Source organism: Cladophialophora carrionii (assembly GCF_000365165.1).
Source record: "Cladophialophora carrionii CBS 160.54 unplaced genomic scaffold supercont1.7, whole genome shotgun sequence".
NCBI classification, from domain to species: domain Eukaryota; kingdom Fungi; phylum Ascomycota; class Eurotiomycetes; order Chaetothyriales; family Herpotrichiellaceae; genus Cladophialophora; species Cladophialophora carrionii.
The window spans coordinates 1078026-1093886 of NW_008481832.1; the positions used below are offsets into that span (position 1 = coordinate 1078026).

Sequence of the window (15861 nt, forward strand, 5' to 3'; positions counted from 1 at the left end):
TGACGCGAGCCGCCAGAGGTGTTTGTGTATCTGCCTCAATCCATCCAGCCCGCTAGCATCCTCCAGGTGTCACACGAAACGTGGAGTGGCGTTTGCAAGGGGATGGCAATGTCATACAACTCCATGACCCGGCTGCTACACGGCAGCCCATTTGTTGGCCAGCAGCAAACGCGGGGAGCCTACGCGCAGCGAAGGGCCGATCCAAGAGTCACTCAGTGCGGTGCTCGTGCTCACCCTCGTCGCTGCCTTCCCCTCCATGCATGAGATTACCCCTCCAGCATTGAAAGCCGTTTCTACGCTGCATGGCCCTTTCGTTCGTGGCTGGAATACGCTCACTCTGTTCCGCCTGTCAGGTTGGAGCTCGCAACGGCTGCGGTCAGTCGAGCAGATGCACTCTGGTAACCTAGGCATCGCACTTGTACTGGGCCTTGAACGCTTCCCGCTCCTCCTTTCACATTTTCATTGTCAATCAGAGTACGTCAATGGCTCAGCGTCACTCCTCCAGATCCGGCCCGGAAGAGAGAGGTGGCGAGAAGGACGATGATCAGCTGGGAGTGGCTGCCCGACGCGCTGTGACGGTGGACAGCAAATTTTTGCCCTGACTAAACCCTACTCTATGTTCGCGGGATGCACCTTCACCACACTCGGCCATGGCAAGACGATATCGCATCAAGTCTCCCTAGGTACAAGCCCCTCGTGTACCACGCATAAGGCTAGTTTATGCAGCTGCGCTGTAGTCTCATCAGCCTGATGCCCTGCTCCAAGTCCCTGACCAGCCGGTCATCCGTGGTTCGCGCTTGTCCTGTTGCATGAACCCACGGCCGAAGTCCAGGTTAGAGAAGCAGGGCATCGATCCTTCAGAAAATGGCCGATTCCGGAATCTCCCGCTAAAATTCCTGACGACCCCTGTCCACTCCATAAACACTACAACAAAAGTTCCTCTTCTCATGGATGTCTGTTCTTACATCCTCTCCACCGGACTTAATCCGAGCAAGGTCATGCCATTCCACAACACTTGGCGAGCAGCTTCGTACAGTGCCAACCGAGCTTTCTGCAGCTCAGGTTCACTTCCGACGACTTGTAAGTGGTCGTAGCTCGAGCTCAGCGCGTGGGCCATCTTGAACAAATAGGTCAGCACGGTGCCCGGTTCGCGCGTCTTGAGCGCGTTGAGAACGACGTCGGGATACTGGGCAAGGGACCGTGCTAAATTGATAGCGTGAGTCTCTTGCAGCAACGATAAGTCGGCTGAATCCAGCGCACTGAGGTCTGCGTTCGCTTTGCGTTCGATCGAACACAGTCGCGCGTGCGCATACTGGAGGTATGGACCGGTGTCCCCCTCAAATGCCGTCATCTGGTTGATGTTGAACTCGTAGCCGTTTCGAACCTTGCCAGTCAAATCCTGCACCATGATCGCCGTGATGGCTAGAGTGTCGGCCACGGCATCGGGGTCGTCCAGTTGCGAATATTTCTGATCGTTCTTCTTCATCACATCAAGCATGGTATCCTTGACCGTCTGGATGATGTCGTCCAGGAACTTGACGGTGCCTTTGCGTGTGCTCATGCCCTTGACCATGCCAAAGGAGACGTGCTCGCATTTGTCGGCAATGTCCTTGTGCCCACTGATCTCGGTTGTCTTGAAAAGCTGTGCGACGTGTTCATTCTGCTGGTCTGCGATAACGTAGAGCATCTTGTCGAAATGATACTGGTTGTGTCGCTCCAGGATAGCAGCCAAATCTCGGGTCAGGTATAACGGTGTGCCGTCCTTCCTTACGATGATTGCTTTGTTGAGCTTCTTAGCGCCATGTTTTGCAAAGTCGATCAGGATCGCTCCTTCGGACTCTTCTGCAATCTTTTGGGCCATCAGATTGTCCAATACCTGCTTGATTGTCTCTTGCTTCACCTGGGACTCGCCCGAGTAGACGTCGAATGCGATGTTCAACCTGGCGTATGTCTTCTGGTACTTCTTGATACTCAAGTCCCTAAACTGCTGCCACAAGGCCAAGGCTTCGGGATCACCCTCTTCCATACTACGGAAATACTTCCTCGCCTTCTCGTCTTCACTCTCTTCCACTAAAGGTGCAAGCTTGGCCTCCAGCGCAGACACATCTTCGCCTTTAGCTTTCTTCTCTTTGATCTCTTTCTTCAGCTCGTTGATCGGACCATCTTGGGCTTCTTTCACCTTGTTGATCTGGACATAGACCTGGAACAGATGCGCGATCGAGTTCTTGTCTAACTCTTCCTGACTGCCAAACTGCTTGAAGCCGTTTGCCAGCAGACCATACTGTTTGCCCCAGTCTCCCAGATAGTTCATCCGCACTACCTCCCAGCCCAAAACTTGATAGAGCTTCGCCAAAAATCCCCCGATGATGGTACTTCGAAGATGGCCTGCGTGAAATTCTTTGGCAATATTCGGGGAAGAGAACTCGACGATGATCTTCTTTCGTCCTTTGGAGGGGTTTGATGGGTCTTTCAGTCCGGGAACTGGATTTGAACCATAAGCTTTTGTGTGCGTGAGGATTTCGGGGATCGTTGTCTTGATGATATGTTCTGGCTTCGCAAAAAACTGGACGAATGGGCCTGCCTGGCTCACTGTCACGAGGGTGTCATCCGTCTTGGGGAACGCTTCAACGATTTCTTTGGCTTGATCCTGAGGCGGCTTGCCCTTGACCCTCAATGCAGGAACAGCTAGCACGAGATCCCCCTTGTCTTGTGTCGTGGTCCATTGTAATAGTGGGATGAGTTCTTTTTCTGGTCGATTGACGATTGGAGATAATTGCTCGGCGATGTACTGTCGATAGAAGTCCATGGGATTCTTGACTTTCGCCATTTCTTCGAACGTCAAAGATGACACTGGACCGTCGAGTTCACCAGCCATGCTTGATTTCGCCGGTGAGCTGCCACAATAAAGTCGGTGTTGTTGTTTCACAAAGATTGGAGAAGTTGTTGATACCTGACTTCCGCGATAGATGTAGGGGAGGCGGCTTCTTATTTGGGGACTTCGATGTCCTTGTACTGCAACAGCAAATGTTTTGAAAGAAACGAAGAAATCTTGTCTTAAGAAGGAGCGGCAGCAAAAGGACATCTCTTTTGAAGAGTCACATCTCCACTGCCAATGCGATGCAAGTTCCATTTGTGAATCAGTAACTGATATCTTGGCATACCGGTACCGGAATAATTTACTTCCGCCTCAAGCATGTCCCGGCATGCCTTCTGGCTTCTCACTCGGTCGTCCTTGTTTGCGCTTGCTCCGTTTACAGTTGTTACTGTAACGCCCGCCTTCGAGGGCAGCAGTGATGCTTATGCGGCAGCGCTTCACCAACTTTCCGCACAGGGTCTCATAGACTTGGGATGCCCGAGATGCCCTCAGAAGCCGCGACAGAAGAACCTGTCGTGGAGCCGGGGCCAGCTGATGAAAGGTCGAAGCGCTTCCGCTTCAAGTCTAAGTCAGAGGATGACCACCGCAGCGAAGCGAGCTCGAGAAGTCACAAGCGTCGCAAGCACCATCATTCGTCCCATGGAGGTAGGAAGCGGCACCGGTCCTCGAGACACTCCAATGATGCGACCCATGCGCAGAATTACGATTCAAGCCATCTACCTCCAGACCAGGCATTTCGAGAATCGCTGTTCGATGCCATGGGCGATGATGAGGGCGCAGCTTTCTGGGAGAATGTCTACGGCCAACCAATACACAGCTATCCTCACACATACCGAGACGAAGAGACCGGTGAGCTTGAACGCATGACCGATGAAGAATATGCGCAGTTCGTTCGGCGAAAAATGTGGGAAAAGAGCTGGGAAGGGATCGAAGCTGCAAAGGAGGAAAAACGGAAAAAGAGTGAACGTGAGAAGCGGAGAATACGGGAGGAGGAGACCAGGAGACAACGGGCGCGCCAGGCTCGACAGGAGGATCGTATCTTCGACGTTGAGATCGATAACAGCCTGAGACGAGGCGAGAATCGAAAGGACCGCAAGCGGTGGCAGAGACTGTGGGAGGACTATCTCCGCCGCTGGGAAGATCTTCAGAGCCTGGCTCAGAATCAGCAGAAGTCTAGGGAAGACGCCGAGCAGGGCTTTCTACGAAACAAGATTGCATGGCCAGTCGAGACAGGGAAGCGCAAGGATGTGGTGAGAGAAGAGATCGAGTCATTTGTCAAAAAGGGTACCAGTGGCTATGAGGCTGTTGACGGTACAGATCCATTTGCCCATGCCATCAAAACCGAGCGTGTCCGGTGGCATCCCGACAAGATCCAACAGCGCTATGGCTTCATGGATATTGACGAGAATACACTTCAGGGTGTTACAGCAGCCTTTCAGGTATTCGACGACATCTGGAACGAGATTCGTAATCGAGCGACATGACTTGCGGCTTCTTGAAGCAAGCCGCAGCCTACCCTCTAATTCGTCCCGTCCTCGTTGTCATCCTGAGTTTAACCATTGATAGGTTGGTCGCCGCCAGTCCATTCCCTGATAATCTCTTCGGGCACGTCCCTTACTAGGACGTGAACGTGCTCCATACCCGGCACTGATTGCAAAGCAGTCCAGTTCTTGAACCAAATCACTTTTTCCTGTTCGCCTGGCAAGTTTTTGACTCGATCTATAAACTTGGACTGAATGAAATCCTCGACCTGCTGTCTTGACTTGGGAGTCATATCACCTCTGGTAGGCTCTGATTCAAGCCTGCCCTTCAGCCAGACGATGATATGTTTAATCCCGGGTGCCAATCCATACGGCCAGTCATTGACCAGTATCTTGTAATCCGCCGGGTCTGCAAAAGGAACCGGGTTGCGAACCTCGAAATTCGGTCCTCTCTGGGACGAAGGCAACGGGTCCCACTTCAGTCTTTCCTTCATGACAAAATTCGGCACACTTCCATAGGCAGCCTTCGTCTCGGCTGACCATTTCATATAGCGTCTCAGGTCGGACGGCCGTCTTTTGAGGACGCTGAGATTGTGCTCAGCTATGTAGGCGTTCAGTCAGAAAGATGCTCTGACCGATTAATCATGACGATCGCCAACAGCACACACCAATAATCTGTTTGAGCTCGTCCCATGTGTGAGGACGAAATTCTTCATCCGTCATGGCCAGCACAGCACGATCCACTGCCGTGAGCGCAAATGGGGACGGCGTATTTTCGGAATCTGGGGGCACCGCCATATTGCCGATGGCTCTCGGCAAGAGATTCGAGTACAAGTGAGCGTGGTGTTCTGCCGGACTGGTTGACCTAAGGTGGTCAGGGGTGGTGTGCTCTTTGCATTGATGGAACTACGAACAGACCCGAAGGGCTGACGTTCTGCGCCTCTGCAGCCACTTGACAACCCCAAAAGTCGCAGTCAGACCCAAGAGACGCGCTCGCACACGCTGTACCCTTCGTGTATCTAATGCTCGCCAACTCAGGTTGCCCGACGTCTTTATTGACGGTCTGCGGTTGACGGAGTACAGAAGCTGCCTCGTTCGACATTCGGTCTGTGGCACCTACGTGTGAAGATTGTACAAAGTATATACACAGTACTCCGTGCAGTAGAATAAAACAAGGCGAGTGTATCCGGTCAGGCGATGACTTTTTTCTCAATACTCGGATGCCGCTGTCTGCCTTCCGCTATTCGGAAAGGCCCCGCGCTTTCTCACCAAATCCAGGCAAGCAAACCCCCCACAAAAGCCGACAACAGGGAGTTACTCGCACAAGATGGGAGTCTTCGGTGCTGGTCAAGGCTCGCCAGGTTAGCATCCCGCAACGGAGCCCCACGCGCCTGTCTCTCACCGTGGTCCCTGCCGATGATCGCAGTCGAGACCTGCCAATTTCCCCAATCCCGATATAATTTTGACCCCAACCACAACACCGTGCGGCAGCCTTCTATCACTCTGCTCTCGTAGTGTCGAGGTGAACTTGTCGTCGTCGCGGTGAGAAGAGGAGAGCACTGGTATCAACGTCCGCAACAATGGGGTAGGGTCTCACTCGTCCCTGAAATTTCCTTCATCTCTCGCTCACCTCGTTCCAGGAATCCAGCATTTTCGCAAGCGAACATCAACGGGGTCTATATCCCTTCGGTGTTGCTGATCGTCGGAGTCGCAATCATTAAGAGAGAATACGTCCCTTACGCAGTTGCTTTCGCTGCGCTTGTGGGAGGCTACAAGATCTTCGCCAGCGGGCCTCGTAAGTGATCCGAGCGCTCTGAACAAGCGAAATGCGTGTTGACTCTTTTGCCTTGCAGCATCGCCGAGAAAAGTTCTCAAGCCAGACATCTTCCAAGAATTCCCTCTCACAGACATCAAGAAGACCTCGCACAATGTCGCCATCTACCGCTTCGGTTTGCCCAGGCCAACCGATATTATTGGTCTGCCCATCGGTCAACACATGTCTTTGGCAGCAACCCCCAAGGGTGCCGATAAAGAGGTCGTCCGCTCATATACCCCAATCACATCAGACGAGGACAAGGGCTTTTTCGAGCTCCTGATCAAGTCGTACCCTCAAGGCAATATTAGCGCGCACATGACCACACTCAAGATTGGGGATACCATGAAAGTGCGAGGTCCAAAGGGAGCCATGGTCTACACTCCGAATATGTGCAAGCGCATTGGTATGATTGCTGGTGGGACAGGCATCACGCCAATGTTGCAAATCATTCGTGCCATCAATCGTGGCCGGCCCCAGGACACCACGAAGGTGGATCTAATCTTTGCCAATGTCAATCCCGACGACATCCTGCTGAAGGAGCAGCTGGATGCCTTGGACAAGGAAGACCCTAATTTCAGCGTGTATTACGTCCTGAACAACCCACCAGAGGGATGGAAGGGCGGAGTCGGTTTCGTGACTGCTGATATAATCAAAGAGAGACTCCCACCCCCAGCTCCCGACATGAAGATTCTGATCTGTGGTCCTCCACCGATGGTCAGTGCCCTGAAGAAGGCCACCGAAAGTCTCGGGTATCAGAAAGCCAGACCAGTCAGCAAGCTCGAGGATCAGGTCTTCTGTTTCTAGACAGCACGGTTCAATATTTCGTGATGACATGGCGCAATGGTCACAGGAACAGAAACAGCGAAATTGCAAGCCAAAGAAGCATCGGCGGTCTCGTTTTCTGGCTTCGGGCTGGATGGATGGGGGAGGCCCAGTGTTGCTTGTGATGAGCACACCAATGTTGTAAACGAGCCCTCAAGACCAAGAATAAAGGCTCACTAGCCATTTCACGATGTATGGAAGGGATCATGAAAGAGAGACGTTCAGTACGAGTACATTCAATCTGCGTACGAGCATGGCTGTGGCTGTGGCTGTGCGCTAATCAAGTGCACACTTCGATACTCCGTACTCTGTACAGAGTACACAGTCCTGGTGTATCTTTATCTATCGCCTGTCTTATCAATCACTGACGTCAAAGTTGTATGGAGTACTCGATACACCACCCACTCAACCCACCACTCACCCAACCCTTACCATGTAGGTGACCCTGGAGAATGGCAGCCAAGATGCGAGAACTCGTGCATCCGCGTCTTCCAGATCGTCCTGCATTCCTCTCCTAACGCTTTAACCCAATGACTTTCATTCGTCAGTCAAGCGAGCCCACGTATCCCGAGTGTGGCGCAAGCTCTGGGCGCATTTGTTTCCGCCATTAGAATACCACCGATCTTGCTGCCCAAGCATCTTGATGATCTCCTGGTCAATGATGTCGTCGTTTTCCCTTCCGTGATTTTCTTGGCTATCAGGTATACCAAGATGACTTTGGTTGATCCAAGTCCCAAATGTCGTCCCAAGGCATGTAAAGTGGCATTCTGACTCACTGGCTTCATGGAGTCCTGCCCATTTGTGTCGTGTAATCGTACTAGTATCGTGCTTTTAGACCTCACTTGACGAGAACCCGCTCCAGCCGTTCAAAAGTACGAGATATCCTGTCTAAGTGTTCTGCAATTGTCCCTCTATACATCATTAGGTCCTCCTATAGCAGACAGGAGAAACCCGTGCAGGCTCTGCTTGGTCCGTCCTGGAAGAGTCGTATAGAAAATAAAAACACGGTCCGGCGCATGCAAGAGCATAGCACAATCCCCCAGCGCGACTGAGCAACGATGGAAACTCGACCCTAGATCCTATACGACAAAGCATCACCTTTATACCTCAGCCTTTCGAGTCCTTCTTCTCCCTCGGCGGCGCGCGCGGCACGACCACTTTATCACCATGAAATCATCGTGTCCAACCTCGACATCAGCCCTCCTCCTCCTCCTCTCACTCCTTGCCTATTGTATAGCTCAGTCGACGAACTCGAGCTTCCCCAAACGGGGTCTCTGCTACATTGGAACTGACAACTCCGAATCCGATGCCTCGATCTTCACCCACCGGAACAGTCCCCTGACGTGGTACTACAACTACAGTCCGTGGCCAGGGCCCGGCTCCTCGCTCACGCGGTGGACGACCGAATTCGTGCCGATGGTCCACTCGGCCTCGGACGCCGTCGCCGCGGTCGACACCATACAGGGCATCTTGAACGGGTCACTGAGGGTGCCCGTGGCATCAACTCCCAGCCGACGCGGGAACCACATCCAGCACGTGCTCACGTTCAACGAACCCGACGGCGACACCTCGTCGGGAGGGTCCGACTCGTCACCCTCGCACGCCGCGCAAGTCTGGCTCGACACCGTCGCCCCGCTCCGCGGGCCGCCGTACAATCTGAGGGTGTCGCTGCCCGCGACCACGGGCTCGCCCCGCGGCCTCGAGTGGCTGAGGGACTTCAACGCGTCGTGCTACCGCCTCAACCGCACGGCCGGGTGTGCCTTCGACTTCGTGGCCGCGCACTGGTACGGCGATTTCGTCGGCTTGAGCTCCTGGCTGGGCCAGCTCCGCGAAATCTACCCGGCCAAACCGATCTGGGTGACCGAGTTTGCCATCCCCAGTGTGTCGGACGAGGAGACGGAGGCGTTTATGAACCAGTCGCTGCCGTACCTCGATAGCTTGGATTACGTCGACCGGTATGCTTGGTTCGGCGCGTTCAGGCAGAGCGATGCGAATGAGTGGACCGGGGACGGGGTCAGTCTGTTCGATCGCGACGGAGATCTGACTGAGCTGGGGGCTGTGTGGATGGGTGGGGAGCAGAACGCGTTCGAGGAGGGGACGAGTGCAGGTAACGATGGCGGTGATGATAATGGTGGCGGTGGCGTGGTGAGGTGGGATGGTCGGTTATTGGTGCTATGCTTGGTGATAGGCATCATAGCGTATATATGGTGAGTGTCGACCACGTGGGCAGTACGCTGTACTACCATGCATGACGTGGATGTTCTCGCAGAGTTATAGATCCTGGGACAGGATGTGGAATTCATGAATGATGACCATGGACTTTCGTTCCATCCCGTCTTTCTGACCTTGGGGTATCTATCTTCGTGAACTTCAATGATTCGTCTCGGTCGTTGCAAACGGTCGTCCAGGCCCAGCAGGTTCCGTGCTGGTGTTGTCTAATACATGACAGAGTGCGCTCGTTCTCCGCCATAGGCCCATTTACAGAGCCATCTCATGTAAATCACTCTTCCTTGACGCCCAGGAAATACGCAAACGTGCCCTTATTTCTTGTCTTCCCACTTGTAAGGGCTACTCTCCCCCATGTTTGATGCCCAGGAAATGAATGCCCTCCAAGTTGAAGTGATAGAGGAGTTTCAGAAAGTCGGCCTCGTCGCACATGCGAGCCCTCTTGTCCGCCAACGCCGTCTTGTCTTCCAGGACTGAGCGGACCTTTTCTCGCACGAGGACAAACACTTTGTCGCGCTTCTTGCGGGACGGTGTCCGCTCTGGCAGCTGCTGGGACTTTGATGCTAATTGTTCTTTGAGGAATGTGGGGAGGGAGTCCTCGTCGTCGTCAACATCCATGAAGCCACCCCATTCCTCGGCTTCATCGCCCTCGAGAACCTGGTCCGGATCTTCTTGAAAGTTTTCCACTTCCATCATTGTTGATTCTTCGGTCGGCCCTTCCTCGATAGGGACATTGTTCTGAGCACAGAACGTGCGGTAGTTCTGTTCGAGCATGCTCAGAACACTGTTTGTGCCCAGGAAATTCGCCCTTAATGTCTTGTTTTTGCGCACAAAACATATCCGCAACAGGCCGTCCCACTCCTCGTAGCTGATGTTCGGTCTGGGATTCTTCGGCACAAGCCTCACGACGCTGGACTCAACTTGAGGCGGTGGCTTGAAGTTGTTCTTGCCTACTTTCATGATGTGGTCGATCTTGGCCCACATCTGCGCATTCACGCTCAACCGACTGTAGAGTTTGTCTCCGGGTTTGGCGAAGAGCCGCATGGCGAATTCGCGCTGGAACATCAGGATACATACCCTGGCGGGCGGATTGTGCGCCAATAGCTTAAATACCAGGGGACTGGAGATCTGATACGGCGTGTTGGATATGCACACGTCGAAGTAGGGCAACGGATCCGTCTTGATCACATCGCCCAACACCACGTCTAACCGCTTCTGCATGCTCGTGCCCTGAACTCGCTTCGTCACTTCGGCAGCCATGCGGGGGTCCAATTCCACGGCGATGCATTTCTTCGCCTGTTCGAGGATCTTCACGGTGAGATTCCCGCTACCCGGGCCAACCTCTAATACGATATCCGACTGTTTCAGGGAGGCCTTGTCGACGATCGCCTGCGCGACGCCGGGGTTCTTCAGCACGTGCTGGCCGAGTGTCGTGTTCATGCGGAAGATTGCGTTGGAAGTGGAGGAGGGGGCCGTGGCGGGCGGTTTATTGTACGGCGAGGACGGGGACGAGGACGATGCGCCAGGGCGCTTGCGCGAGTTGACCTTGGGCATTTTGGGCAGCTCTGTCGAGGATAAAGATGGACAGAGAGTCAGCCCAGCCCGAGAGGCGAAGTGCAAGTAGAGAGACGCAGATTAAATGCTACAACGACGGGCAGGAATCAAGGTCTGGGACTTTTTTGTGGATTTGTTTGGCGGTGAAAAGCGGCAGAAAGTTTTGGGCCTGCGATTCGAATCGATGTTACGCGAAACTCAGCGTCGGGTCAAGGCGACAGCGACAGGGACAGGAATAGCGACTGCCTGTCTGCCTACCGACTAACTTGATTTCATCGTCTTTCAATCTCTCTCTAGAATCTGTCTCCATCATTATCCGTTTTGATCTCGCTGTTGGTCTCAGGGCGCTGCCTGACGCCGCCCGCTGCTCATCATGTCGCGACGTGATTTCCTCAACCAACAGGCTCCCGAAAACTACGTCGCCGGTCTAGGTCGAGGCGCAACCGGCTTCACGACGCGATCCGATCTCGGGCCTGCTCGCGATGGTCCCAGTGCGGAACAGATTCAGGAGGCGCTCGCCAAACGAGCTCAGCAATTGGGCGCCGCACCTCCAACAGCATACGGCGCAACAGCAAAGAAAACAGAACAGGAAGAGGAAGCGGACGATGATCGATTCGCTGATCCAGACAATGAAACCGGCCTCTTCGCTTCCGGCACATTCACGCAGGATGATGACGAGGCCGACCGGATCTATCAGGACGTCGATGAGAAGATGCTCAAACGCCGGAAGAGACCTAGGTTAGTACTACACCACGTCCCTCATGCCCTCCCCTTCCGAGTCGAGACACCTGGTTTATCTTTGCCACTTGTGAATGAACAGATTACCGACATGATTCCTTCGCCGTCCTCTAGGGAAGAACGAGAGCGAGAAGAACTTGAAGAATATAACCGCAACAATCCTAAGATTGCCGAGCAGTTCGCCGACCTGAAACGAGGTCTTGCCTCGCTGACCGACGACGACTGGGCGAACATTCCTGATCCAGGCGATTTGACGGGAAAGAATCGACGCGCCAAACAGCAGCGCATGAGCCAGCGGTCCTATGCTGTGCCTGACAGCGTCCTCGCGAGGGCGAGAGATGCTGGCGAGCTGTCCACTAGTGTGCAAGATGGAGAACCTGATGGTGCCGTTACCAGTGCGGACAACAAGGACGGGACGATGACAAACTTTGCCGATATTGGGGCTGCCCGAGACCGAGTGCTCCAGACTAGATTGGACCGTGCAGCAAAGGCCGACGCTGGCACAGGGACTGCCACCACCATTGACCCGAAGGGCTACCTCACGAGTCTCGACACTGCAGAATTTGACCCATCCAAGGTCCAGCTCGGCGAGATCGAGAGAGTTCGAGAACTGCTTGACTCGGTCATCAGAACGAATCCGAAGCACGCCCCAGCTTGGATTGCGGCCGCGCGGTTGGAAGAATACGCCGGCAAGATTGTTGCGGCACGGAAGAAGATGGCTCAGGGCTGTGAGATGTGTCCCAAGAGCGAGGATGCGTGGCTGGAGAATATCCGTCTAAACGAAGGACACAACGCGAAGATTATCGCAGCGAACGCCATCAAAAATAATGAACGATCAACGAGGCTTTGGATCGAGGCTATGAAGCTGGAGACGGACTCTCGGGCAAAAAAGCGTGTTCTTCGGCAGGCGATTGATCACATCCCACAGTCGGTCGCGATCTGGAAGGAGGCAGTCAACCTAGAAGAAGATCCAGAAGATGCGAGGTTGTTACTGGCAAAGGCCACCGAGATCATACCGCTATCAGTCGAGCTCTGGCTTGCTCTTGCGCATCTTGAGACGCCTGAGAATGCGCAGGCCGTGCTCAACAAGGCTAGGAAAGCCGTGCCGACCAGCTACGAAATCTGGATTGCCGCAGCACGACTGCAGGAACAGATTGGCAACGCCAACAAGGTCAACATCATGAATCGTGCTGTCAAGGCGCTGGTGAAGGAAGGTGCCATGCTCAAGCGCGAAGAATGGATCGAGCAAGCCGAGAAGTGTGAAACCGAGGGTGCCGTCCTGACTTGTGGTGCCATCATTCGAGAAACTCTTGGTTGGTCCTTGGACGAAGACGACGATCGAAAGGAGATCTTCATAGACGATGCCAAGGCGAGTATCGGACGGGGAAAGTTCGAGACCGCCAGAGCGATCTACGCATACGCTTTGCGGGTGTTCCCCACCGCCAGATCCTTGTGGCTTGCGGCTGCTGATCTGGAGAGGAATCACGGCACCAAACACGCATTATGGCAGGTGCTGGAAAAGGCCGTTGAAGCTTGTCCGCAGTCGGAAGATCTTTGGCTGCAACTTGCGCGCGAGAAATGGCATGCGGGTCAAGTGGACGATGCCCGACGTGTGCTCGGCAAAGCTTTCAATCAGAATCCCAACAATGAAGAGATCTGGTTGGCCGCGGTCAAGCTGGAGGCTGACGCTAAGCAAGTTGACCAGGCACGAGAGCTACTTGCAACCGCCAGGCAGGAAGCCCCCACGGAACGTGTGTGGTATAAGAGTGCGGCGTATGAAAGGCAGCTGGGAAATATCGATGTCGCTCTCGATCTGGTCCTCCAAGGTCTGACCTCGAGAGTCATCGATAAGAAAGAGACTCGCTTTCCCCGAAGTGCTAAGTTGTGGATGATGAAGGGCCAAATCTACGAGGACAAAGGCATGGTTGCGCAGGCACGAGAGGCTTACGCGCAGGGCACGCGGCAATGTCCCAAGTCTGTACCTCTATGGCTTCTTGCTGCAAGGCTCGAACAGAAAGAGGGCATCATCATCAAAGCCAGGTCTGTCCTCGACCGAGCACGACTACAAAACCCGAAGAATGCAGACTTATGGGCAGAAAGCGTCCGAGTGGAGCTCAAGGCCAAACCGCCCAATGTGCAACAAGCCAAGATCTTGATGTCCAAGGCACAGCAAGAATGCCCAAAATCAGGGCTTCTCTGGTCCGAAAATATCTGGAATTTACAGCCGCGCACACAACGAAAACCACTTTCGCTCGAAGCCATCAAAGCGGTGGATAACGACCCCATCCTATTCGTCACAGTGGCGCGCATTTTCTGGAGCGAGCGCAGACTCGATAAGGCAATGAATTGGTTCGAGAAAGCTATCGTTCTGGATGCCGACCTGGGGGACACGTGGGCTTGGTACCTGAAGTTCCTGATGCAGCACGGGACCGAAGAAAAGAGGGAGGATGTCATTGCCAAGTGTGTTGCGAATGAGCCCAAGCATGGGGAGGTCTGGCAGCGAGTGAGAAAGGATCCGAAGAATGCATACTTGAGTACGAAGGAGGTGCTGTTAGAGGTGATGCAGCAGCTGGAGCAGAAGGAGTTGATCAGTTAGTGACTGATAGACTCGTCTCGACTGTGTAGGCTCAGGCCCACGTGATTCTCAACGCTAGGGCGAAGCCTTCGGGAGACGCCGCAAATCGCTGCCGTTCATTGGTGCACCACTCTGCCACGGTCTATGATGTCATCCAAATCGGCCCTGGGGAAAGTCGAAGGTGGCAGAGTGCGATTGCAGTCAATGCTGTCATGGAGTGACTGAGGGCATCATTCTCGCCTCGATAGGGCATGGTCTCTGCTGTCATCACCCTGATCATCCGGAGCGACACTACTCGTGCGAGTACTCGTACACAGTAGCTCGCATCTCGCAGAATGAAGACGCAACCAAAGGGCTGATCGCGGTGACGTCCAGGTTGCTCCATCGGGTCATTAATCCGCTGCAATAACTTCGTTCGGCGCGCCAGTAGCAGACGAAAGTGATGGATAGTGATCGTGTGCCTGTGGTGAAGGTTCGTCTTTCAATATCTCTGAAGCAGCCGTTGGCCTCAGTTTACTTTCTGTTAACTCATGAACTCCAGAACATTTCTCCGTCTTAGTAGCCAGCTGCAACCCCAAAGATTGTCAACAGTACAGCTCAACCGGATTGCACCTTCATTCCAGAAAACACCTGCGAGAGCCCACGCCTCGATCTCGCCTAAATCTCTCTCCTGTCATCACCACCTCACTTCCTCCCGACCTTCTTCCTTTTCTCCCTCTCATCCCAAGCATCCCTTCACAACCACCAAAATGAGCAAAGAGCAAGACCACAAACGGTCGAAGCAAACAGGAGATGACGAAGACTCTCACCAGCACCAGGCCGGTTCTCGGACCGATCGTGACATCGATGAGTGGAAGCATCGCGAACCCTACGCTGTCCACGACGTCGAGAAAAATGAGAAGTTCTCCGTCAAGTGGGAGGGTGCGTGCCATTGTGGAAAAGTCACATATCAGTTGAGCAGGGAGAAGCCGTTGGCGGCGAAGTACTGCCACTGCACGACTTGTCAGAGATTACACGGTGTAAGTATTCCTTCCCGGTGGGGAATATCATCCAGCCGGTCCTTCGATTGTGTGTGGTACCCTGACCATCAGGCTGACATCCTCGACAGGCCCCATTCCAGTGGGCCGCCATCTTCCACAAATCCGACATCAACTTCACCAACGGCCACCACGAACTAGGCTGGTACGACCCCACCGCCAAATCGACCACCCACCACCTCCCCTGCAAGGTTTCGTGTGCATACTGCCGCTCCCCGATCATGGACGAAGGCCGTAACATGATCCTGCTCTTCCCACCACTGATCAAGAAGATCAACACTCCTGAGGGCCGCGAAGCTTTTCGACCAACCTGCCATATGTTCTATGCTCAGCGCGTCGCAGAGGGTTTCAAGGGCGATGGTCTTGTGAAGTGGAAGGGACTGGACAATATGAGCGACTTGCTTGACGATGATGAGAACGTATTGGTGAAGTGGGAGGATGGCCTTGACGAGCAGAAGATGGACGAGAAGAAGAGAGAGTTCTTGGAGTTCACGCAGAAGGAGGGCGAAGTGAAGCGAGTCAAGAAGAGCGATGATTGAGAGTGCGCGTCGAGTCTCAAACGTACAAGCGCCACTCGGGTGTGGCGAGGCCGCCGTACCATGGGTGCTGTAACGGCATGATATCCAGGCATGGACCGGGCACAAATGTGTACGTGTATCAAACACACAAGAGCAGCCGTTGCAATGCAAGAACATCTCGAAGGGTGACACAAATGAAAGGTGTCGATGCCAGGGCAA

The 15861-nt window shown here is 53.9% G+C and overlaps 8 protein-coding genes across 8 annotated transcripts; 5 read left to right on the forward strand and 3 right to left on the reverse strand.

Moving 5' to 3' along the window:
* Window positions 1-961: 961 nt before the first annotated feature.
* Window positions 962-2875, reverse strand: G647_08470 (arginine-tRNA ligase; the record flags this gene model as incomplete). Its single annotated transcript, XM_008732781.1, has 1 exon — window positions 962-2875. One exon carries the CDS (start codon window positions 2873-2875, stop codon window positions 962-964), a length of 1914 nt encoding a protein of 637 aa, XP_008731003.1.
* A 482-nt stretch (window positions 2876-3357) lies between these two features.
* Window positions 3358-4359, forward strand: G647_08471 (uncharacterized protein; the record flags this gene model as incomplete). The annotated part of the gene is made up of 1 exon (XM_008732782.1): window positions 3358-4359. The coding sequence occupies one exon, from the start codon at window positions 3358-3360 to the stop codon at window positions 4357-4359; it is 1002 nt and encodes a 333-aa protein (XP_008731004.1).
* Window positions 4360-4427: 68 nt separating this feature from the next.
* On the reverse strand, window positions 4428-5154 carry G647_08472 (uncharacterized protein; the record flags this gene model as incomplete). Its single annotated transcript, XM_008732783.1, has 2 exons — window positions 4428-4957; window positions 5025-5154. The coding sequence occupies 2 exons, from the start codon at window positions 5152-5154 to the stop codon at window positions 4428-4430; spliced, it is 660 nt and encodes a 219-aa protein (XP_008731005.1).
* Window positions 5155-5936: 782 nt separating this feature from the next.
* On the forward strand, window positions 5937-6976 carry G647_08473 (NADH-cytochrome b5 reductase 1; the record flags this gene model as incomplete). Its single annotated transcript, XM_008732784.1, has 3 exons — window positions 5937-5941; window positions 5997-6151; window positions 6210-6976. 3 exons carry the CDS (start codon window positions 5937-5939, stop codon window positions 6974-6976), a joined length of 927 nt encoding a protein of 308 aa, XP_008731006.1.
* A 1185-nt stretch (window positions 6977-8161) lies between these two features.
* G647_08474 (uncharacterized protein) lies at window positions 8162-9205 on the forward strand (the record flags this gene model as incomplete). Its single annotated transcript, XM_008732785.1, has 1 exon — window positions 8162-9205. The coding sequence occupies one exon, from the start codon at window positions 8162-8164 to the stop codon at window positions 9203-9205; it is 1044 nt and encodes a 347-aa protein (XP_008731007.1).
* A 357-nt stretch (window positions 9206-9562) lies between these two features.
* G647_08475 (dimethyladenosine transferase) lies at window positions 9563-10774 on the reverse strand (the record flags this gene model as incomplete). Its single annotated transcript, XM_008732786.1, has 1 exon — window positions 9563-10774. The coding sequence occupies one exon, from the start codon at window positions 10772-10774 to the stop codon at window positions 9563-9565; it is 1212 nt and encodes a 403-aa protein (XP_008731008.1).
* A 373-nt stretch (window positions 10775-11147) lies between these two features.
* G647_08476 (uncharacterized protein) lies at window positions 11148-14108 on the forward strand (the record flags this gene model as incomplete). The annotated part of the gene is made up of 1 exon (XM_008732787.1): window positions 11148-14108. One exon carries the CDS (start codon window positions 11148-11150, stop codon window positions 14106-14108), a length of 2961 nt encoding a protein of 986 aa, XP_008731009.1.
* A 728-nt stretch (window positions 14109-14836) lies between these two features.
* G647_08477 (uncharacterized protein) lies at window positions 14837-15663 on the forward strand (the record flags this gene model as incomplete). The annotated part of the gene is made up of 2 exons (XM_008732788.1): window positions 14837-15106; window positions 15196-15663. 2 exons carry the CDS (start codon window positions 14837-14839, stop codon window positions 15661-15663), a joined length of 738 nt encoding a protein of 245 aa, XP_008731010.1.
* Between the last annotated feature and the right edge of the window lie 198 nt (window positions 15664-15861).